General features: G+C 36.5%; 1 protein-coding gene and 1 non-coding gene across 3 annotated transcripts; both read left to right on the top strand.

Annotated features, from left to right (window-relative positions):
* Positions 1-7,444: 7,444 nt before the first annotated feature.
* Positions 7,445-12,496, top strand: LOC107803400 (serine/threonine/tyrosine-protein kinase HT1). 2 transcript variants are annotated; one of them, XM_016627106.2, is made up of 3 exons: positions 7,445-8,484; positions 10,445-10,900; positions 11,979-12,496. In XM_016627106.2, the coding sequence occupies exons 1-3, from the start codon at positions 8,125-8,127 to the stop codon at positions 12,207-12,209; spliced, it is 1,047 nt and encodes a 348-aa protein (XP_016482592.1). In that variant the 5' UTR covers positions 7,445-8,124; the 3' UTR covers positions 12,210-12,496. The 2 variants fall into 2 exon arrangements, with proteins under 2 accessions (XP_016482592.1, XP_016482593.1); XM_016627107.2 differs by lacking the exon at positions 11,979-12,496 and adding an exon at positions 11,271-11,494 and having other exon boundaries at positions 7,450-8,484.
* Positions 12,497-18,202: 5,706 nt separating this feature from the next.
* TRNAL-UAG (transfer RNA leucine (anticodon UAG)) lies at positions 18,203-18,282 on the top strand. Its single transcript has one exon. It is a non-coding gene; the product is annotated as a tRNA-Leu (tRNA).
* Positions 18,283-24,799: the final 6,517 nt, after the last annotated feature.

The following is a 24,799-nucleotide window of genomic DNA, read 5'->3' as shown; positions in this document are numbered from 1 at the left end:
CTTAGAGCAATTCAATAGTATCCGAGGCTCTTTTACAATCAACCTAGAATACCGGGGGGCATCACCCTCGGATAGTTACAAGGAAAATACTTCGTGCTGACAGGGCCTCGATAGGTAAATTTTGTAAGGGTCAAATGGTCGAATGAACCATGCCCATGTAGATTACTTGAGCCCTAATGGTAAACATATACGCGTGTTAATATATTGAAAAAAGTATTTTTCCTTGCCAGATATTTCATGCCTTAGAGAAAATTTTACTTTACAATGTCGTGCTTGTGAGCTATTGTGGAAACTGGCTTAAGGGCCGGTCACAACTAAAGTTCAAACAACTGACCCCGCACTCGGGGACTGCTATCCAAAAAATTGACATGATCGAATTACCAAAACCTCGAGATCGTAAGACCTTAAAAAAGTCAACCCTCGATTTTATAGGCCACGGCCACTCCACTCGGGGATTGATACTTCAAACAAGTTCAAAGTATAACAGGGGAACAAGCCCAAAAGGCGAATCCCAAGCTAAAGGCTACGGCCAAATTAACACGGTTCGGAGACGTCCGATTTTCGTTATAAAACAAGCCTTCGAATATTTTCATAAACCGGTTCAAAAGACTACCCTCGGCTAAATTACTATGGGTCTCAATAATATCGACCCTCGAAAACCCTAATGGGTACAAAGTCGTTCAAACTCTCGAATAAATTCTTTCTTTTATGCTAAAGCATTACAAAACAAAGAGTCTCGATAACATCGACCCTTGAAAATCCTAATGGGTACGGAATCGTTCGAAATCTCGAGCAAATCCTTTATTTCATGCTAAGGTATAATAGATTTTATATGATTAAACAAAAAACTTTTCAAGCTAAAAAGGGGGAGAAAGCCATTCTTTTTAAGGGTCATCAAGAGCCTAAAGGGCCATTTTATTTCTGAGTTCGAGAAATCATCCTCACTCAATTAAAACCTAAGGGTTATCCTACTCTGAGTTCGAGCAAGTACTCACTCGATTAAGACTACACCAGTCCGGCTTCGATCAAGTTGCCTAATCCTAGAACTTATGAGCAAAGTTTTCATAAAGTATGAATGAAACTGAAAAAATATCTTTTATATATACGAAGGTATTTACAAGGACCGATCAGGGTCCCGCACAAAAAATCAAAAAAGAAAAAGCCTAAGATTCCTAATTTTCCTCAGGGGCAGCTTCTTCCCCATCGAAGTCCTCCCCATTCTCGAACCCGCTTTAGCTACCATCATCATCATCATCATCGGAAGAGGCCAACGCTCCAGCATCAGCTTCATGCTCTATAGCCTTTATTATCTCGTCGGTAAGATCGAAACCTCGAGTGTGGATCTCCTCGAGGGTTTCCCTCCGAGATTGGTATTTGGCGAGTTCAGCAATCCAATGTGCTCGAGTTTGAGCGGTCTCGGTTGCCTTTCTCTCTTGGAATTGAGCGACTTCGGCATCGGCCTGGTAGACGGTCACAATTGCCTCTGCCTCGGCCTTTGCCTTTTCGGCTTCAGATTTGGCCTTTACAAGTTCGGAAGCCAACCCAGCCTCGAGCTCCTCTATTTTATTTGCCTTAGTTGAGCTCTTTTCCTTCGTGCCTCGAAGCTGACTTACGACCGATGAAAATTGGGCTCGAGCAACCTCTTTTTCAGAAGCAAAACGGTCCATACTTTCTTTCCACCCCAAGGTCTCCACCTTCATCATGTCGACCTCCTCGCGAAATTGCTCGATCCTCTCGACCTTCTACTGCAGCTATGAGATTGAAATGTTAGCCATCATTCCCGAATCGAGCCCATGAGCTTTTAAGATTTTCATTACCTGCTCGATCAGGTCAGTCTGATCTTTGTGAGCCGTGTCCAACTCAGCTCGGAGGTCCTTGATCTTTTCTTCTTTTTGCCCACCGAGAAGGTTGAGGGAATTCCTCTCCTAGGTAAGCCTTCAAATGTCGGCCTCGTACCGACTCAGCTCAACTCGAGACCGAGAAAATGCTTCCCGATGAAGCATTGAAGCCTACGCAGAAAGAAGAAAAGAAGTTAGACAGGAAAAGAAAAATGAACACAAGGGTAATAACAACAAAGGGAGTTAAGGCTTACCTGATTCAGAGTTTGTTGCGCTTCATTGAAAAGGCTCGATGCCTCACCCGAGTCCTTCCTCGAGACCTCCAAGTCGCTCAGGACGGTAGCATCTTCGACCCCAGTAAAGTAATCACGGAAAGGGTCCTCCCTTCCGTGGGCTCCTTTGATGTAGGGGGTCTTCAAGGCCCAAGCCTCTTGAATCATCTCCTCAGAAAACGAGGGGATCAGCGGGGAGCCTCCAATTTCTATTTCCCCAGGTGGATCACTTGGGGCATTCTCTCCATCTCGAGGGGCCTCGAGACCAGCCTCTACAGCCGTACCCATCGTTGGCTCATTACGGTGGTAGGCATATTCAATCCTCAATAACTCGGGGACTTCACCTAAGTCTCTTCCCGAGACCCCCTCATCTTGAGATGGAGCCTCTGCAGCCTTTACTGATTCAGTGGCCTTTGGGACCACGGTGCTCATTCCCACTCAGACTACCAACTCGGAGTCGTCTTCTTCCTCTTCTTCATCTTCTTGCCTTAGACACCGAACAAAGTCTTTGATCATAAGGATGATGTTCTTCTTCGGCTTATGAGCCGTCTTCTTCTTAGGTTCTGGATCCTCGGAGGTTGAGGTCTTTTTTCTCTTTTTGTCCTTCGCCGGTTTCGGTGCCAGGATCGAAGTCTCCTCCTCACCAGATAGAGGCCTCGTGACTGCATCCTTGCCTAGGCTTGTACACGAGAAAATTGAATAAGTAGAAGAAATGCATCTTAATCGAATCATCACATACACAAAAAGTGGGCTTACCATGAATCTTGGCCTCTCATCGGTCCTTTGATAAATCGTGCCATGAGCGCTCGATATATGTGGAGGTCGAGGCTAGGTTCCGAACCCAGCTCTCGAGGTCGGGAATCGCATGAGGCATCCAAGCGATCGCTACATCATGGAAAAAGACATCGATGAGAAAATACAAAGGAAAAAATAATACACGAAAGCTAACAGTGAAACGGTACTTACGATTCATGTTCCATTTCTCAGGAAATGGCATCTTCTCAGCTAGGATTAGGTCGGAAGTCCTCACTCGAACAAACCATCCCATCCAACCTCGATCCTTGTCCTCGTCTATGCTCGAGAACAGCACTTTGGTAGCCCGACGTTAGAGTTTTATTAACCCTCCTCGATATAAACGGGGGATATACAATCTGATAAGGTGATTGAGGGTGAAAGGGAGCCCCTCGATTTTGCTCACGAAGAATCGGAGCAGAATAACAATTCGCCAAAAGGAAGGATGGATTTGGCCTAGGGTTATTCGATACTGACGGCAAAAATCAACGATGACGGGGTCGAAGGGGCCCAGTGTGAAAGGGTAAGTGTAAACACTTAGAAACCCTTCCACATGGGTGGTGATGTCTTCTTCGGGGGTCGGGATCACCACTTCTTTGCCCTCCTAGTTGGAGTCTTTCTTTACCTGCTTAAGGTATCCCTCAGTTATCGAGCATATATACCTTGATACTGGCTCGCATCGACCAGGAATCGACGAGGCTTTATCGATCTTGAAATCAGAGTTTAGCACGTACCCCCCAGGAATGCATTCCCCAAGACGTGGTTCCATCGGCGTTTTCCCGCCGGGCGGTTGAGAAGATAAAGCAGCTTCTTTTTGTGGTACCGTTTTCGATGTTCTTGCCATTTTTTGTGTAAGTTTAAAAGAGAGGAATATAATAGGACTTAACATTTTTAGAAAGGATTAACAGTAAAACCTGAAGATCTGTAAAAAGGAAGAACTTAAGAGATGTAAAAGTTTTGGAGATTAGAAGGAAGTGAAAGTAAAGTTTGAATCAATGAAGAAGTTGTTTATTTATTGGATTCACGGCGACGGTTCAAAGGCACTAGTGGCCGGCCACCAACTGACACTCATTAATGATTTGGGAAACTGTACCGATGGGACATTTCAGTCACTTCCGTCGCTTACATCACGAGGATGACGTCATGACAGGTCGAGGTAGAAAATCGAAGGTTCAATTCATTTCTTTCCATTTCACTCGAAAACAACGAGGGGACTATTTGTATACGGTTAAAACCGGGCCCACCCGATTTTACTACTTGACCGAGACTGGGAGGTTGCATCGAAGGATGGCTTCGTAACGGAAAGGACTAAATCACGAGGATAAGGTACCGAGTTCAGAACCGAGGTACATATCGAGATCGAGGACAGCAGCGATCGAGACCGAATGAGACAGGCATCGAGCAAGATCGAAGATAACATAATAATAGAAAGGCGAAATATCTGTGACTGGTCGAAGATCATGGCGGAAATCTCGAAACGAATCAAATTAGGAACGGTTAATTAGCTAATCATGGGATTTTTTTCTGTAATTAGAGTTATACCCTAAGTAGAACTCCTTTACTATATAAATGGGAGTATTAACCATTTGTAAGACATATTGTTCTCGCATTAAAAAAAGCCAATATAATGCTCTCTCTTTAGCTTATATTCTCTTGTTCATCAGCTTGCTTTATTTTTAACTATTTTGGTATCAATCAGTTCGAGGGCACCCTAGCTCGAGGGTTGATTTCCGTTTCAACACTGGTTCGCTTTACTTTATAGTTTATTTTTGTTATTAATTTTCATATTTATTTATCGGTATTAAGTGAAATTACGTGTTCTTAGAACCTCATTATAAATTTAATTGTTATCTAATTTTAAGGGTAAACACATATAGAGCGCAGTACCTGGGACGGTGGACGTATACTTCGTCCTCCTCATCAGGGATTAGTTCGATATGGTTGGGGAGGTCGAACTTTGCTTTAAATTCAGCTAATTATTTGAGCACTATTGTCGATAGAAATTTTTTGGGCGTCGCGTCCGGCGATCATTGGAAATCAGGCCTAGCTTCAGGGTTACGGGGGATGATCTTATCTACTGATGAAAAGGTTTCATCATCTACGGTGGCAACTGCACTCTCCCCGGGAACAGGGAACACAACCGCCAATGGAACGGCGTGACTCCCTACACCCTACGTCAGATGGGAGATTCGATATATTTATGAAAAGTAAAGAAGAATAATGGGAAGAAAGTTTGGAATGTGATATGGAGAAAAGAAGCAGAAAAGGGAAGTTCAGAGATGAAGTTTAGAGTCTAAAGTTTGGAAGAATGAAATGTTCAAATTGGGGTTTGGACATCCCTATTCATAGAGATTGAGGCACCAAATCCGAAATAGTTTGTCATAATGGGCACCAAACCCGAAGCGGCTCATCATAATTGGCACCGAAATCGAAACGGCAGATCCAATCAAAGGTTACGCGCAAATCAACCCAATGCGTCAGGAACTAGCATCATCATGGTGCATGACATCATGACATCACTCCCTCTCTTGGACCATATGATTCCAACAAATCACCCGAAAAATTTAAGGGATTTAAAATACGCGGCTCTCAAAGAGCCACGTCGCCTGCTCGTTACAACGACCATGACCGATGTTATCTGTTCAGCGAGCTCGACCACGAAGACGGCCCTGAGCGATATTATCTGCTCATTAAACTCGCCCACGAAGGCGACCTCAACAAACGGAGGGACTAACTGTATAGGTAAAAAATTATCCTAGTAATATTTAGACCACATCAGCATTAAGAGAGCCTTCGAGGGCTGGCACGTGTCATCAGTATAATTTCAACGAAAGACGGATTCAAGGTCGACGTGATCTGACAAAAGATAAAGGGCTAGGGCAAGGAGTCAACAGAGATTGAGGTCAAGAACGAGTACCCTTCTTAACTGAGCAGTAACGGCTAGTTTTAGAGATAAGACTTTAAAGAGAATATTCCAGTTTTTATACTCTCGGGATCTGTACTACTAGGGGTTTTGAGGCACATATCCCCTTATAAATAGAAAGAGATATAGTTATAGAAGGGGATTGGACATTCATTTATAAAAGAACAAGACTTTGACATTCTCTAAAGATTCTTGCTTTATTACATACATACAAAAGACACCTTTTTCTTGAGATCCCTATCTAGTTTTTCTCTCACGATCTAAGGAGAACCCGAATATTCAAAAGCGCATCAATCATATATCATTGTCGGAAGGAATATTACATGATTTCATCCCTTTTTTTCGGTCATCTCTATCATATTTATTTACATAAATACCATTTAATGCTATTTAATATTATTCATTTCACATTTGTGCCATTAAATATTATTTTTTATTGTATGTCCATCACTGTTCTCACATACTTTGTGACATCTTGTTACGACACTAGTTAAATAATCTAGTGGATATTATTATTAGCTAAGATTAACCCTATTTTGTTAAGAAAATCTAATTGTTTAAATCTAGATCTAAATTTTGGGTCAAACACTAATTTTGAAAAATTATTTTATATTTGTAGTAGATAAAACTTAAATTTTACACATGTAACCTTCCGGAAAATTTTAGAGTGGTTTAAAGTTTGGTCATAACATCTACAACTTTAGACCATCGGATCTAAAATTTCGATATATGATCTTGGGTGAGATCTATATCTCTAATGAAGGATGAGGTCATAATTAATTAGCTTATGTTTTTAAAATGAGATAAAATATAAATGGTGGGCTAACTCCTTAAAAAAAATTTGGGTTACTTAGATCTCTCCTAGTTAACCCCTTAAGAAAATTTGCTCAAAATTAATATATAAAAGAAAAAGGTTATATTATTTTAATTTGATATCTTAAGAATATAAATAAAATATAATTTGAGTTAGTCAATTGATTTATATTTATTAAATTAATTTAGTCGGATCTCAAACCAGATATTATAACATTATTACACTTACGGCAGTGAGGAGAGCGTTGTGACCGTATACGGAAGAAGCATACGGCAGTGTCCGACATAACTGGTGGATAGTAGTTGTGGGTCCCGCTTGCTATAATAACTACAACAATATTACAACGAGATCCGCCCCTCCCTTCTGTTGGTATTCCAACACTTTCTCTGGTCCTCTTTTGCCTGCCCCTTGTTTCCTCATTCACCATTTTACCCCCCATTATTCATCCCTTTTGCCGTGTAGTCCCTGCTTCCATTTTATTTGTGTTAATAAATAACAAATATAGAGTCTCGACAATTTTGGTTAAGAAATCTTGTCTTTTACCATTAGCATTAGTTTTTGAGTAACTGAAATGAGTGATCTTGCTAAATTATTTTCTTTATTCTTATGGCACATAACAAAGACTTCAAAAAGAGGAAAAATTCATTAAGTTTCTTTTGTGAAAAAAGAAAAAAAAAAGAAAAGGAGAATTAGTAGAGAAAGATAAATGGGTTTAAAGGGAATAATGACAAAAGGGAAGGGGCAAAGACGAGAAGAAGAATAAAGCGGCCACAATCAGAAGAACCCGAAATGTCTCCTCAGAAGTGGATCTTCGCACGTTATGAATGTTAAGCTACTCTTGTATAGTATTGTATTTGTACTTGTACTACCCACTGCTTTGCTTTCTATAGAGAGAGAGAGGACTAGAGAGAGAAAACCCGTCACTTCCACCGCCACCTCCGCCCGCTGCTCCGCCACTCCTACCGGCTACCGGCTACCGCTGCTCTTTTCCTCTCTTCACCACTTCCATTCTCTGCAACAACTCATTAAACTCATATCAGTACTACTATTTCTTCCTCTGCTTAGCTTTTCGAGCTTCCTTTGCAACTCACTCCCCCAAGTTTCGAGTACACAAAAGCTCATTGCACGCTTCAAAGTGCTGTACTTTTTGCTGATTCACGCTTTTTTCTCGCTCTCCCAAACTCAAAAAGCTCTACTTTCTATATATACATAAAGATTTCAAGCTTTTATCCAAAGCTCTTGTTTGTCGAGTTTACTGTTTCTCTGAAATTCAATCCCAAGAAATGCACCATTAATCTTTTTTAAATTATAAACCAGCTGGTTAATTCATAATGTAAAAACTCTGACACATACTCAAAATGTAACTCTATTCTTTGGAATGTAGCTTATTTTTATAAAAAAAAATTAGGAGAATCTGTAGCGCCGTTTGAGTATTTATATACTCCTAGTGTTTTTGTTTGGAGGCGGAGAACTTGATGGTTTACTATGAAGAATTTGAACTGGTTTAAGCAAATAGCGAATAATGGGAAACTAGAGAGGCGACTTTCATTGGGAGAGTACAAGCGAGCAGCGTCATGGTCCAAGTACATCGTATCATCAGGAGCGGCGATAAAGGGGGAAGGAGAAGAGGAATGGAGCGCCGATATGTCGCAGCTATATATAGGGAACAAATTTGCTTCGGGAAGGCATAGTAGGATTTACAGGGGAATTTACAAGCACAGCGAAGTGGCTATTAAACTCATTAGCCAACCTGAGGAAGATGGTGACTTGGCTACTTTTTTGGAGAAACAGTTTACTTCTGAGGTTGCTTTGTTGCTTCGGTTAAAGCATCCAAATATCATCACTGTAAGCATTGTTTCGCATTTTCATCCATTTTTTCTGTTGGGTTTTCGTTGATCTACGTTTTATTTTTCCGCATGACTTTAAAAAGTATCTGTATTTAAAAAATAAAAAATTATCAAGAAAAAAAGCAAGGAACTTGGATTACTTTTTAGTACTCAAAAGACTGTTACAGAAATTTTATAAAAGGGAAATGTGCTTCAAGTAGTACATTCTTGTAAATAGCCCTTTGAAAATCGCCGTCGGTTAAATGAACGAGATTGTATTTGCATCCCTTATAAAGGGACTTTTCCTTCTGAAGTAGTACAAGCTCATTGCGTGATTGTATTACAGCTTGCACTAATGAGATGTTATGCTATGATGTTATGTCTTTCTTCTGCAAACCAATTGTACTAATAAATCTACTTTGTTCCAAAGAGGATGTTCTTCCCTTCTAGATTTCAATGAGGTAGAAGTCATGAAAATCGTTTATTGCTTAAGTACTGCATCTAAGTGTTAGTCCCCTGGGTCAAAGTTATTCACCATATTGTTCCCCGACAAGCCTTTGGAGGAAACGGGCTCGGAGCTGAAGAAGTTGACATTGACCATTAACCATGACAAGAGCTTGGGAGATGAATGGGGAATGGAAACTGGATTTAAGAAGGAAATTCAAAGGTTAAAGGTGGCATCTCGGAGGCTATCTTACTTTATTTTGTCTTCAAGAAATGGTGGTTGTTTGTTCTTTGGCTGGTCCAGGAGTCTACCTACATAGATATAGTCTAATTTTATGCAAGTGACGATTGCTTGTCGTCTACTTTTAAGAAATTTATTTCTAGCAGAATCCATACGGGAACACAAGAAAAGAAAAGAAGAAAGCATTTTCTTATGTTATACTGTATTTATTATGAGAATGCTAGTGATTGCATTCTTGCTACTTCATAAGTACATGTTTTCTTAAGTAGCCTAATACTATTTCCAAGTTACAACGAAAAGCTGCAAGCGTCTATCACTTTTTACCTACACAGACAACAACAACAATAACAACAACCCAGTATAATCTCACTAGTGGGGTCTGGGTAGGGTAGTGTGTACGCAGACCTTACCCCTACCCCTGGGGTAGAGAGGCTGTTTCCGATAGACCCTCGGCTCCCTCCCTCCAAGAACTCCCCATCTTTTTACCTACACATATCTCCTTAGATAAACACTATGCCGTCTTTAATAAACCCACTTTTTAGCTCATTGCACCAGTCAGCAAACACTTCTCTCTTGTTTATCATTTGCCTTAGGATTAGTGAAGCAAAGAGAGGAGGAAAGGATGTTCTTCAAACTGCTTCTATATGATTCTAAAAGGAAATTTCTGTATGGCTTGTCTTCCATTCAATATAGAGTCTATATTCATCTAATTGACTGAAAACAATATTACTAGAGTGATATTGGCAAATCACTAATTCTCTTTAACCTGAACTCATATTGTCAAGCCTTTTATCTCTACCACACCACTCCACCCCCACCCCTACCCCTACCCCAACCACCACGCTCGAAATCCTTTTTTAAAGAAGCAACAGGTACATGTTAGTCCATAGACTGATCAATATTTTTGAACCTATGCTCTTGATTGCCTTATATCCAAAATCTAAGTCATCTGCCTTTTCGATTGTGTCAAACTTGAAATCTACGGATCAGCTCCTCAACTCTGATTTATACGGAGATATGATTGTGTCACCTGCAGGAACTTCATGAATTGATGAGTTATCCTTTGTGACCACGTCTCTTAGAGTTTGTAGATTGTGGATTTTGATTACATATTTTGATATATGATAACTACTTATTGGTAAATAATTTGAAGTGAGTTGCTGTTCTCTGATTTTTAAGAATTTATTTGTAATTGTATTGGTTTAATATATATATATTTTTCGTGCATGTTTTCTCAATCCTGAAATTGCCACTTCTTTTGACTTGTTCCATTTCTTCTGCCTCTCAAATGCAGTTTATTGCAGCATGTAAGAAACCACCAGTTTTTTGCATCATCACAGAGTACTTACCTGGAGGCTCCCTACGAAAATACCTCCATCAGCAGGAGCCATACTCGGTCCCTCTTAACCTAGTTTTTAAATTGGCCCTTGACATTGCACGTGGAATGCAATATCTTCATGCTGAAGGGATACTTCACAGAGATCTCAAGTCAGAAAATCTACTCCTTGATGAAGATATGTGCGTGAAAGTCGCAGATTTTGGGATATCATGTTTAGAATCTCAATGTGGTAGCCCAAAGGGGTTCACTGGTACGTACCGTTGGATGGCACCAGAAATGATCAAGGAAAAGAACCATACAAAGAAAGTTGATGTATATAGTTTCGGCATTGTCCTATGGGAACTTTTGACAGCATTGACACCATTTGATGACATGACCCCGGAGCAGGCGGCATTTGCAGTCTGCCAGAAGGTATATTCTCTGCTAACTCTTGCAGTGCTTTTCATCGAGATGAAGTGCCTGCTGTTTCATGTCTCTATATATGAATTTAGTCCACTAAAACCACTGAATCTCTATCTGTTGGACATCTCATTCCAAAGTGTCATTTTACATAAGTTATTGTTCTCTGGCTTGCAAGATGAATCAAGAAAGTCAACTAAGATACGAGAAAGAAGAGAATCTAGATCTCTGAGTTGCATTTATCATTGCATATTGGAAGATTGAGAAAAATTATGTCTAGGCTATGAAACAGCTTATGAAAAATTATCAAAAGTTGGAAGTTACCTTTGAGATGAGATAAAAATATTGTGTGAAAGTTGAAAATGCATTTTTCGTTCTTCAGATCACTGCAATAAAAGTGCACAAGTTTAACCATGAATCCCCTGTTGAGGAGGTAATGGTGGGGCTAGTTTGGAATGCCACTCTAAGATGGTAATCATCTGAATTTTATGTTTCTGCTACAATATTAGCATGGTTGATCAGAAAATATGTTTGTCTTGGGCTTAGAAAAGGTACATATTTGAAAATCCAATCATGTCTATGCTATGCACAACTAGACTTGGAGCAAATTCATATCCATATCTATGATGATTCCAGTGGCATCACCTGTAGTTCCTTATTTGTCAGTTCTATATACACTTTAAAAGACGATGTAATGCTGGTATTTCCAGCTGGGTAAGACTATTATAGTTGCAAACATGCAAATGCCGCATACCTAAAATTCTCGCACAGAGTTAAGTATCTGAGCATGCAATTGTTTTTTCACCTTATTATGTTTTGAAGTTGTCTCTCATATCTGGCTTTGTCTATTCATATCCTCTGTCGATCCCTAAACATGTTTCTCTTCAGTAGCTAATGGGATCAGGCCGGCTATTTTCTTTTGTTTCTTTCCTTCTTTAGCTTTGCTTCAAATACATATCTTGGTGTTGGAAGTTGTTCCTCTCACATGAAGTTACATTGGAACAAGTTATTGTGTACAATTTCCCCCCAACACTGTATGCATCACTATCTCTAAGATGGAATTTCTGTTATATTAATGGGATGTTTGCAGAAAGCTAGACCACCAATACCAGCTGCATGTCCAGTAGCAGTTCGTAAACTCATTAAGCGGTGCTGGGCAAACAATCCTCACAAGCGGCCACAGTTCGAGGAGATTGTAACAGTTCTTGAAAGTTACTTGGAGTCACTTGAGCAAGATCCAGATTATTTTCAGTCCTCTGCGCCCCATCGGAAGTTTACCTTGTTGCAATGCTTGCCTAAGTGCATTGAGGCCAACAGATAAGCTTCTCTGAAGCCATAGAAAACTTCAGATAATGTATCTCATTATGTTATCTTGGGTGATCCCCAATGTGAAGTGTAAAATATTTTCTTCAGTTCTCAGTAGCTCAGTGTTATTGTTCTGAACTCTATGGTCAAGTTATCTTTATGGCTAAAGCCACTCTTTGAATATTTCGCTATTTAATTTTGCTGGAATTTGGATCAGGGAATGTTAAGGAGAATCCTGCTTGTAATGAGAATGCCTATGCTTGTGTAATTGTGTTTCAGTCTCCAAAATATTTCAGTTCAAGGGAATGTATTTTGGATCCTTATTTGATCAGACTTTTTACTTTTCAAGGAAAAGTTTTCCTAATCATCATTCTGTTACTCCATTTGTCCTAAAAAGAGTCGTTATTACCATTTGTGGAGTATTTTTGGAAATATTTAAAGCAACTTTAATGAAGAATTGTTATTGTAATTATTCCTATGTAGTTTTAAAATATGTATTATTTTAAAAAAAACTTACGAAATCGATATTCACGTTGAAAATTAGTTGAGTTAATCCAGTGCTCCAAATCTCACCATCTTCCTGGGACTTGGGGTGGGTGTTAATAATGTTCCATAATTAATTGTTGTATGTTATGAAAATAATTATATTGTGGATGTTCATTTATTACTTCGCTATAGATAATCTTCCTGAAGAAGATTATCCATTTAGTACTCTGTTGAAGTTTATCTACAAGCAGCTGATGCAGGCAGGTTGCAAGCAGCTCAATGAAATGATTTGCAGCAGCTTCTTATTAAACAGGCAGGTTGCAAGCAGCTCATGCAGACAACTTACAAGCAGCTAAAGAAAAGCCTTGCAGCTGCTTTCTGAAAAGCCTCGCAGCTGCTTCCTTTCTTCTATAAATAGAGGAGTTTTCAGTTCATTATATATAACTTTGAAAGTTGAATAAAATATCAATCTCCCTCTATACTTGTCTTCAGTTTATTACTTTATAGTATTTATTTTATAACACGTTATCAGCACGAGACTCTGCCATTTTGAGCACTTACTTCGAATTTAATTTCTATATCATGTTCGTCTCCGATGTAAGGCGACACTCTTATGTCCGTGGTTAGATCTTGTTCATAACGAGCATCATAAGGCAGATTATATCCTTGAGGTGGTGAGTTTTTCTTCTTCGCAGTAGTGATATATATCACTTACATCTGGTATGGCCAAATTTGCATAATTTAATTTGAGCCTTTTGCTTATATTTTAATATCATTATCATCGCTTGCTTGGTTATATGTTACGTATATAGTACCTATTTTGATATTTGTTTTCATCCTAATTATCTTAATAAAGGATTACAAAGTGGATAACATTGTTAGATCCACTTAAACTCCAGCAGAGTTTGCAAGAAATATACAACCACCAGAAGTGGTTATGTTTCGTATATCTCATTGTAACTAAATTTTGTTAACCACCAGAAGTGGTATATGCCTATGACCACCAGAAGTGATAATTTAGGCTTTCTATGGTTACAATTAAAGATAAGCTAGAGAAATATTCTCTATATTACATGCACACATCGATTTGCTCCTGAAGTAGTAAATATTTTAAAAGAGGTTGAAGCATCACAATTGATATGATTAATGCGCGTTCAGATAATTATATTCGATTTCCTGAAGGATGAGAATTTCTAATAAATATTAATCCATTCCCTGAAGTGAATGTGATAATATTAATAAAGTCGTAAATATGAACGTGCTCTTGATGTAAATATATTATAATTCACCTCCAGAAGAGGTAATATGATTGAGAGAATATATACTCAATTTTTCGTATTTCAATTTGCTCCTGAAGAAGTAACACAATTGAAATTTTCTCCCGAAATAGGAAAATATTATGAAACTGTGTCTTTCTGTGCGTAAATAAAATAATGAGCTATTCAAAGTTATTTTTGAAGCACATTTTCATTCCCTGTAGTGAATGAAGAAATACCATAACTCACCTCCGGAAGAGCTAGAATAACAGATGATATAAATATTATTTTTGTGGCATAAAGATCATTGTCGCACGTACCTGTTGTACGTAAAACATCTTGGATAATTTTATTAAGTATCATTCTAAGGCAAAAGCATTCTTATAAAATATTTTCTATTACAACCACATAAATATATTATGGTTAGTTATTGAGTTCCCCGAAAGAAATAACAACTCGTGTATTTTTCCTTAAAAGATGCAATGACTATGTGATTGTCATATTGATACAAAATATTCAGATGTTAATGATATTTCTCCTTGAAGGAGATATTTGTCACAAAGTTAGTGGTAGAAATATTAAAATTCTTAATTTTCGTCATTTATAAATTTAGAATTAGTTTTATATTGTTCATTTGATTATGATTTTCTCTCATGATACCGGAAGTGTCTGAGCAATATTTGATAGTACAAAATGTATCAACAACTCCTGAAGAGCTAATTGTTGTCTAGAAGACATATGACACCGGTAGTGTCTGGTAAATATTAGATTGTGGATAATAAAGAAAGGCTCTCGAAGAGCTTATATACAAATATGTCATTCATATTATATGATTATGGTCAAAACATATGTTGTAGTAAACCCGAAGTTTACTGATACAAATGGCTATTATATTGAGACCACAAATGATTGGAAGATTGAAAATCTTCATGTTTCCCCAATCATAGGGGGTAAAATAATATGTATGTGAGAAGTTACCCGCCTTATTCTTCAAGTTGTACTATATCATGTATCACAGTAAACCAGAAGTTTACTAATACAAAAGTAGTCACAGTAAATCAGAAGTTTTACTGAGGCAAAAGTAGCCACAGTAAATCAAAAATTTACTGATACAAAAATAGCCACAGTAAATCAGAAGTTTACTGATGCAAAAGTTTATGCCATAGTAAACCAGAAGTTTACTTAGAGATAGCACATGCCATGATAAACTTTAAGATTTCATTTGCCATTTTTAAATGAGCTATTTGAGAATTCAGATAAGCATATACTGAAGAACTAGAAGATTCTTCAAGAATTCTCTTGTGTTGCTTGTTCTCATAATTACTTGATTATACCAGCTAAAGTTGGGACTAAAATCCCCGAATTCTGGAATATATAAAAGGTGAATATGGGCTCATTCACCTATCATGTGAACCACTTATAGATGCATATATAAGATGGTTACATGTATGTTTATTGTCAACCTGCAGTTTGGCATTTGAAATTGTCTTTCTCAATTAAGAGTATAATTTTAGATTATGAAATCAAGATAGTTCATCTTGATGATGCTGGTTTATATCCAAGCTAGTTTAGCATTGAATACCTCTTATTAATGGCTAAACTATTGATTATGAGAACAAAACCCCATGTGTTGGTCTAAGATTTTCTAAATTGCATACAGCAGCACTTGTATGCATCAGACCAACAAAATATGATAAGTCCTCCCCTCACAATTGGTTTAGGATCAAAAACCAAATATTTTTACTATCTAATAACTTTTGATGTGTGGTATATGATTAATTTCTCTACCACAATGCACAAAGATATGTTTCCCAAAGAAGATTAGGGATATGAGTTAGTTTTTCTAACATTTAGGGGATGGAATAAAACAGCTGAAAAATATGCTATATGAATCGAATTATCATTAATATGATCCTCGCTTAGAGATAATTCAAGTCAAATGTCAGAAGCATTTGTTGATCCAAAATTAAATATCATATTTCAGCTGCAAATACTCCTATTAAAATTAAAGTCCCTGGAGGATAGAGTTTACTGTACGCATGAAGCGTGGTAGACCAATCGGTTCCAAAGGTAACAATCCTCGAAAAGAATAGGAGCAAATAATCAAAATGATCATAATAAGGAGGAAATAAGCTCTGGAAGAGCCCACGACATAACATTTCATGAAACTCCAGAAGAAGTTCAGGTACCTGAAAATAAAGAAAGTGATGAGATCTCAACAAGTTATGTCGCTTGCGAACCGATATGAAATGATCGTCGACGATATATATGATACAATATAGTGCACAATATTGTAAAAGATTGTGAGGATCGGACCTGTAGTCCATACACCTGAAGATGTCATGCCATCTAAATGCAAGGCATAACCTATATGACTCATTTGATTAAGTCTATATGAAGATCCCTGAAGGATTTAAAATGCCTGAAGCATATAATTCAAAGCATCGTGAAATACATTCAATCAAAGTACAAAGATCTTTGTATGGTTTAAATCAATCTGGGCGCATGTGATATAATCGCCTCACTGAATTGATGAATGAAGATTATGTAAATGAAGGCATTTGTCCATGCATTTTTACAAAGAAAACAACATCATAGTTTATTATACTTGTTGTTTATGTTAATGGCATAAATATCATAGGAACTCCAGAAGAGCTCCAAAGGGAAAAACTTTGTCTTAGTCTGCAAATTGAATATTTAGCAGACGAGATCTTTATCCATCAATCTGTCTATACAGAAAAGATCTTAAAACGCTTTTACATGGACAAAGCGCACCCATTAAGCACACCAATTGGGTGTTCGATTACTTGAAGTGAATAAGGATCCGTTTTGACCTCCAGAAGAGGATGAGGAACTCCTTGGTCCTGAAATACTCTATCTCAGTGCAATTGATGCACTTATGTATCTTGTTAATGCTACAAGGCCTGACATAACATTTTCTGTTAATTTACTAGCAAGATATAGCTTTTCTCCTACACGGAGACATTGGAATGGGATTAAGCATATATTGCGATATTTAAAGGGAACTCTTGATATGAGTTTTTTTTATGCTAACAAAGGTAGTGCAGATCTTGTTGGTTATGCAGATGCAGGTTATTTATCCGATCCCCATAAAGTTCGATCTCAAATCGGGTATGTGTTTACATGTGGAGGTATTGTCATATCATGGCGCTTCACAAAGCAATCTATTGCTGCTACTTCTTCAAATCATGCTGAGATAATAATTATTCATGAAGCAAGTAGGGAATGCATATGGTTGAGATCAATGATTCATTTTATTCGAGAAAAATATGGGTTGGAATGTGATAAAAGACCCACAATTTTATACGAAGACAATGCTGCATACATAGCCCAATTAAAGGGAGGATTCATAAAAGGAGATAGAACGAAGCACATTTCACCAAAATTATTCTATACACACGATCTTCAGAAAAATGGTGACATTGATGTGCAACAAATCTGTTCAAGTGACAATCCGGCAGATTTATTCACTAAATCTTTACCAACTTCAACTTTTGAGAAGATGGTATACAAGATTAGAATGCAGAAACTTAAATATTTGAAACAAGGTTTTCATGAGGGGGAGTAAAATACGCGATGTACTCTTTTTTTCTTACTAAGATTTTTTCCCACAGGGTTTTCCTTATAAGGTTTTTAATGAGGCAGCTAGCAATGCGTATTACTAAATATGTGTACTCTTTTTCCTTCACTAGGATTTTTTCCCACAGGGTTTTTTCCTAGTAAGGTTTTAATGAGGCACATTATCTTTTAATGAACATCCAAGGGGGAGTGTTATGAAAATAATTATATTGTGGATGTTCATTTATTACTCCGCTATAGATAATCTTCCTGAAGAAGATTATCCATTTAGTACTCTGTTGAAGTTTATCTACAAGCAGCTGATGCAGGCAGGTTGCAAACAGCTCAATGAAATGATTTGCAGCAGCTTCTTATTAAACAGGCAGGTTGCAAGCAGCTCATGCAGACAGCTTACAAGCAGCTAAAGAAAAGCCTTGCAGCTGCTTTCTGAAAAGCCTCGCAGCTGCTTCCTTTCTTCTATAAATAGAGGAGTTTTCAGTTCATTATATATAACTTTGAAAGTTGAATAAAATATCAATCTCCCTCTATACTTGTCTTCAGTTTATTACTTTATAGTATTTATTTTATAACATTGTACATATAATTAATTGTTATATATGCTGTCGGTTGTTCCTCTCTGTGGCAGAAACCAAAGATAATAATTAATATAAGGTTACAAAACAACAAGGACAGTTTGGCCGAGTGGTCTAAGGCGCCAGATTTAGGCTCTGGTCCGAAAGGGCGTGGGTTCAAATCCCACAGCTGTCACAATTCATCGGTTGATAAGTTTTTAGTTATCTTATGCCCAAACAGGACTTCTAGAAATCCAGTTCTATTTTTTTCAAGGGTCAATCATTTTTCCGGATTATAGAAACAAATGTTCATTTTCACCACAATCTGCTTATTTTGATGGAGTATTTGGAGTCTGTTTGGCCGGAGGTCTAAAGTACGTTTTTTGCCATAAAAAGTACTTATTTAGAAATATGAGGAGTTTGGCCAAAATAAAAAAATACTTTGTAGAAGCAGAAAATTAATTTTCTCAAGACAAAAATATTCTTACCATAAAATTGTATTTTCTAAATTATTTCTTATTAATCTAACCTTTACTTTTTTTTATCTCTACTATTCCTTTTTTCTCTTTTTTATTTTTATATATTTTTATTCTTTTCTCTTATTCCTATTTGGAATAACCTCTATAAATAGATCTCTTCTTTTCTCTTCCGCCGTTTCTTCTTTTCTTCGTCTCCTATTACTCTTTGATAACAAGCCTAATTACCAGATTCAAGCACTTTTTTCATAATGTATGATTTCTTGTTTTTCTTTTGTAGTATACCAATATTATATGATCTCTAGTTTGTAATTTTATTTATATGTTTTTTTGGTGTGCATGTATATAATGTAGTTGACATAATGCAATACTACCTAGCATGTTATTTCTCATAGTGTTTTTAATGCATGTAACTTGCTAGCACATATATTCCTACCTATATTATTGCTTTTATATACTTATAATCTATATTGATTAAAATATTTAATATGTATTACCTTATGTTTTATAATTTAATTACATAAAAATAAAAACATTAATTAAATTCTTCTGTATATATATTCAAAATTTCTCTTTTTAAAATAATGCTAGTTGTAAAGTAAATCTTTATTGTCCTTTATTGTAATTTGATACTCAAAAGTACTTTTTAAAAAGATTGGCCAAACACAATTTGCTTATCAAATATAGCAAAAAACACTTCTCAAACGAATTGGCCAAACACAAACTGTTAATCTTTAAAAGTACTTTTTTGAAAAGTGCTTCTAATTTTTGACAGCTTGGCCAAACGGGCTCTCGGTTATAAAAGACACCACTACTTGGTTAACGAATTTGAACTGCCAAGTTGATTAGAAGTACTTCAGTATTTTCAGCTTTAACTCAACTGATCAAGGTTCAATGAAGTATTACTGTATATGATTTGGACCTTTCACGAAAACAATTTCCTCTAATTTGATAAGAGTAGTCAGTAGGAAATATAAAAATACTTTTTCGGACCCTATAGTTGTACAGAATCAGATTAATATACCATATTAAGCGATAGAAATAGATAAGAATATTAGTTTATGTTAAAACACATTTATAGATTAATACAAATATTGTGTATGAGTAAGTTTTCCATTATAGCTAGTATGTCCACAATCCATCAATTATCAGTAATTCTATAATGTTGGTAGTTTTCCGTTATTATCAATAAAATTTTAATACAACAATTTTCACATGAAAAAAAACTAACAAAGTAATTTGAAGTTTTGATGTTTAGGAAAGGAGAGAGCATCCATCACTACTCTACAGAAAGAATACACTTTTTAATTAATGAACTAATAATTTAATAACATGCACATTCTTCTCATTTTATGTCAAGAAGAAAATGTTTAGCTCTTTCTTACACAGGAAAATAAAATAAAAATCATATCTAGCTGAGTAATATATAATTTCTTCAAGGTCAAGATGTAATTACAATTTAGGATAAGCTTTAATAGCATGATGGATGAGGGCCGGATGAGCTGTCCAAATTTGCAATTTGGAGTGGGGCTGTCTGCAGTTAAGAATGTGTTGGGTCATTGCTTCAAAAATGGGCTAAAATGGTAAAGGATACTGGTTGGAGAAGTCGGGCTATATTGAAAAGGAAGTGACACACAATACTACTATAATAATTAAGCCTTATAGTTTGTTTGGCCGAGCTTTAAAAATCAGTTTATTTTAAAAAATATTTTTTTAAAAAAATATTTTTCTCAAAAATATATTTGATGAGTGTTTGACTAATTAATTTGAAAAGCACTTCTAAGCAGCAATTAGTGTTTGATCAAGCTTTTAAAAAGTGCTTCTCATTGTATTTTATTCAAAGTGCTTTTTAAAAAAATGCTTTTGGGAAAAAACTATTTTTTTCTGCTTCTTTAAAACTGCTTTTGATTCTCCTCAAAATTATTATTTTTTTCTTTTAAAAGCTTGGCCAAAACACTTCAACTTTAAAAAAAAAATATTTTAAAAAAAAAAAAACAAAAGTACTTTTGGATTCGAGAAACTTGGCCAAATAGGCTATTATTCCCAAATAAGCGACTTACAATGTATGATGAAATTTTGTAGTAAGTAGTGCTAATTTTCCTAAAGGTCTTCCGTTCTGCCATTACGAAATTGTTTTAAATGAGTGAATTTGCAAGCGATTCAGTTAATCATTTTACATTAGTGGGCTGTGCGGTTGATGCTAAGGATTTTATTTTAAAATTTAACCATTTAATGATATAGCACGTACCATTTACCAATACATTTGCCCGACTCTGAATATACGAAATAGTCTGAAAATACATTTCCGCACTATCTCTCTTCTACCCAAAAAGGAGTTGCTAATATATATTCCGAAGACCGAGACTTGAAGCACGAAACAAAGCTTTGTATACGACTTACGAGTTGGAAATCTTGCAAAAACTCCACAATTAGCTATTTCGTTTTGACTCCGTCCTATGGTTTCACGTTGTTTTTTGTTTAAGGTGGTAAATAGGTTAGGTTGGTTTGGATTTTTCAATTATCAAATTAAAATGGTGCCGTATTTCTAAATTCATAAATCGATGACAAACCCTCGTCATTACAAGACGGCTTTAATAATAATAAAAAATTTCATAAACCAAACCAAACCAGCAAAGTCATGTTTTTCAATCTCGGGTTTTACAGTTTTTTCCGGATTTTCGAATTTTTTTCGGAAAAATTTTCATAGCACAAAATATGTAACTTGTGCTCCAAATATTTATTTAGTCCTAATAAGATACAACTATATAATGTATGTCCCAAGAAAATAACACTAATATGAGATAAGTCATAGCATTACATTAATGTCATGATTCAATTTCTACTATGGGTCGTGATGGCACCCAACGTTACCACTAGGCAAGCCAACAGTGAATTAAACCACGTTATTACTCTTTTAACAAGCTTTCAAGTAATTAAATTCTATTTAATAGGGAATTAAAGAGTGGAAAATTTAATAAATGAAACGAAGACAACTGAGTGGCAACCATAGTAATAGAAGTGCTCCAAAACCATAAAGTCTATTAGTGTGTGTGCCAAGACCTGGTGTCAGAAGTGTATGAGCAACTAGTTGAATATATAAAACTCTAACTACTGTCCGAAATAAAGTAGACAGAATATAAATACAAAAGAGAGACTCTAGGGGCAGCAGAACGGCTCAGGAAGCAGCTCACTACTAGGCCTCGGGATATCTGGTATGCGCGCCGGTAGGACCTCCAGATGCACCTGCCTCAAAACCTCCATGGTTAGTGCAAAAGTATTGCATGAGTACATAAACAACATGTACCCAGTAAGTATCAAGTCTAACCTCGAAGAAGTATTGACGAGGGGTCGACATCGACACTTACTATGGGCTAATAGTAAAGAAATATAGAATTTTAAATAAGCATGGATTATGTAAATAATAATAATAACTCAATAAAGGGCAGAAAGTAAATAATCCTTTCACACATAGCAAGTTTCAAATAAATTTCTATCTTATAAAATTTTGCCTCTCGAGCCACAGAAGGATATCAAATATATGATTACACTTCGAATGTTATCACGCACGATTATGCCGAGGTCGTACGACCCGATCCAGAATAATGTGTACTCGAGCGGCACGAACCATAGATGCATCTATCTACTGCCAAGGCATTCGGCCCGCTCCACAAGAAGAGAAGATACTTTTTCTTTTTTTAAAAAAAAAATAACCGGTTTAAGAGCTAATACAAGGCTAATGTATAACGAAGCACAATTTTCACTAACAGTCAAGTAACCCGTCAAAACTCAAGTGAGTGAAACTCGGTCCTTTACAATTCCTCTAATAAGTTCCAATATAATTTAGGCACTTTAATTAATAAGTAGGGTGCAAACATTACAAATATTTCATCATTCAGGTCCTAAACTACCCGGACATAAACATAATTAGTAGCTACGTACGAACTCTCGTCACCTCATGCGTACGTAACCCCCACAATTGGAAGCAAATAGTAATTTAAAGCATATATGGGGTAAATTCTCTCTTACAAGGTTAGGCAAGAGACATACCTCATCTCAAAGCTCACTTTCCTGCCTAAAATTTCGCTCTAAAGCCTCAACGCGGTGCCGAACAATCCAAAACTAGTCAAATGTTATATAATTTAATCAATACATGCTCAAAAGTTCACGCGGTCGCATCTGCGATTTCTAGGCTGCCCATGCCGGGCCGCTTCTGCGAGTTCGCAACTGCGGCTGGCCCTCCGCAGGTGCAATTGCACCAGAGGCTGGATGCTTCAGCTCATCATTCAAGGCCAAATGACTTCCGCACATCGTTCGAATGGCATCTGGGGCCCCCGATGCCCCGTCCAAATGTACCAATAAGTTTGCAAACATAAAACAGATTTGCTCGCACCCTCGGAATGCGGAAAACAATATTAAAACTAAGAATCGCAACCCCAAACTAATATAATCAACTTATGAACTTCAAGTTCTTCCAACTTACTCCGAACGTGTCACGGCCCCAAATTCCCTCTGTAGGATGTCGTGATGGCACCTAGTCATTAAGACTAGGTAAGCCTATCAATGCGGAATAATAATAAATATCTGAAATAAATAAACTACAATTTAAACAAATTCAACTCCCAAAACCCGGTAGAAATAAGTCACAAGCTTCTAAGAATGTATTCTCTATGTCTCTATATATCAGAGTCTAAAACAAATAAGGAAGTAACATAGTAAGATAGAAGGAGACTCCGGAGTCTGCGGACGCTGGCAGGTATACCTCGAAGTCTCCTCGTACATCTAACTCACTGATGTCGGGGCTGGTAAGGAGTACCTGGATCTGCACAAAAAGATGTGCAGAAGCATAGTATGAGTACACCACAGCGGTACCTAGTAAGTGCCAAGCCTAACCTCGGTAGAGTAGTGACGAGGTTAGGTCAGGCCCTACTGGAAAATAATAATTGCATGAAAAAAATATGTTTAACAATATAATAAAATAAATGATAATGGAAATAAATCAAGTAGCAGGTCACCATTTAATTATACAAAATAATGACAAATAATATCTCGTAGAAATCACCAAAATTTCCTTTCAACTTAAGAAAAATCACAATAAATAATCAACGGCAACTACGACCATAAATCAATATCAACAAGGGCACTCCCTAGGTACCGCCTTGTAGTCCCAAATGATAAATAAATTCACAATATCTCATTTCCTTATCTCACCGAGGGAGCCTTCAGTATTTATTTTAAAGAAAATATTTTTTCCGAAATAGCATCCTGCGTTTTAGCCATCCTTATCACACCGCATAACTTCTAGTAGTTCCCCCTACTAGCCACGCGTATCAAGCCACCCTTATCTCACCGCATGCGTTTCAATACCCAGACCTTATACCATCGCATGCGTATCAATATCACAACATATCACAATTTGCACCTCAAGTGCCCAAATATTTTAATTTGCCAAAGTAAATCAACAATAATATTTTTTCACAATAAAGAGCTCACGGCTCATGCCAACATAAATCATCAATAATATTTTTTTTACAATAAAAAGTTCACGGCTCCATCACAATGAGTACAAAAATCTTACAAAATATTCGGAAATAAATAATTTAGCAAAATAATATTTTAAAATTTTTAATACGTTGCTTCAATACCAAATTTAAAAATATAAAATATTTTATATTAATAATATTTAATTTAAAGAAAATCAATTTCAAATAATGCACAAAATAGAAGAAACCAAGTTTCAACTAAACAGGTAAAACAATTAGCAAGAAAAGGTCAAGCAAATTTAAAGTATACAAATCAAATCAATGATGGAGAATATAACAAGATTTAATAATTTAATTAATGTGCAACACTGATCTTCACAATTTAAAAACTTAATCCTTCACATTTAGTCCGTATACACACTCGTCACCTCGTGTACACGACTTTCATCACATTACAATGAATACCAATACTAGAGAAAATTTTCCACACACAAAGTTAGACAAGTCACTTACCTCGACTTACTCCAATTTAACCAAGTAGTATGCTTTTTCTCGATTTTTCGCTTCCGGTCGACTCGTATCTAGTCATAATTAATTTGATACAGTCAACAAAATTTATAGAACTAATTCTATAAAATACTACATTTTTCAATAAAAATTCGAAATTAACTCAAAAATGGCACGTCTCGGAATCCGGCGAAAGTTACAAAATATGAATACTCATTCAACCACGAGTCTAACCATACCAAAATGACTA

The sequence above is a fragment of the Nicotiana tabacum genome, chromosome 4 (genome assembly GCF_000715075.1).
Source record: "Nicotiana tabacum cultivar K326 chromosome 4, ASM71507v2, whole genome shotgun sequence".
NCBI classification, from domain to species: Eukaryota; Viridiplantae; Streptophyta; class Magnoliopsida; order Solanales; family Solanaceae; genus Nicotiana; species Nicotiana tabacum.
Note: the sequence above shows the minus strand (reverse complement) of the source record. Positions and strands in the feature narration are given on the sequence as shown.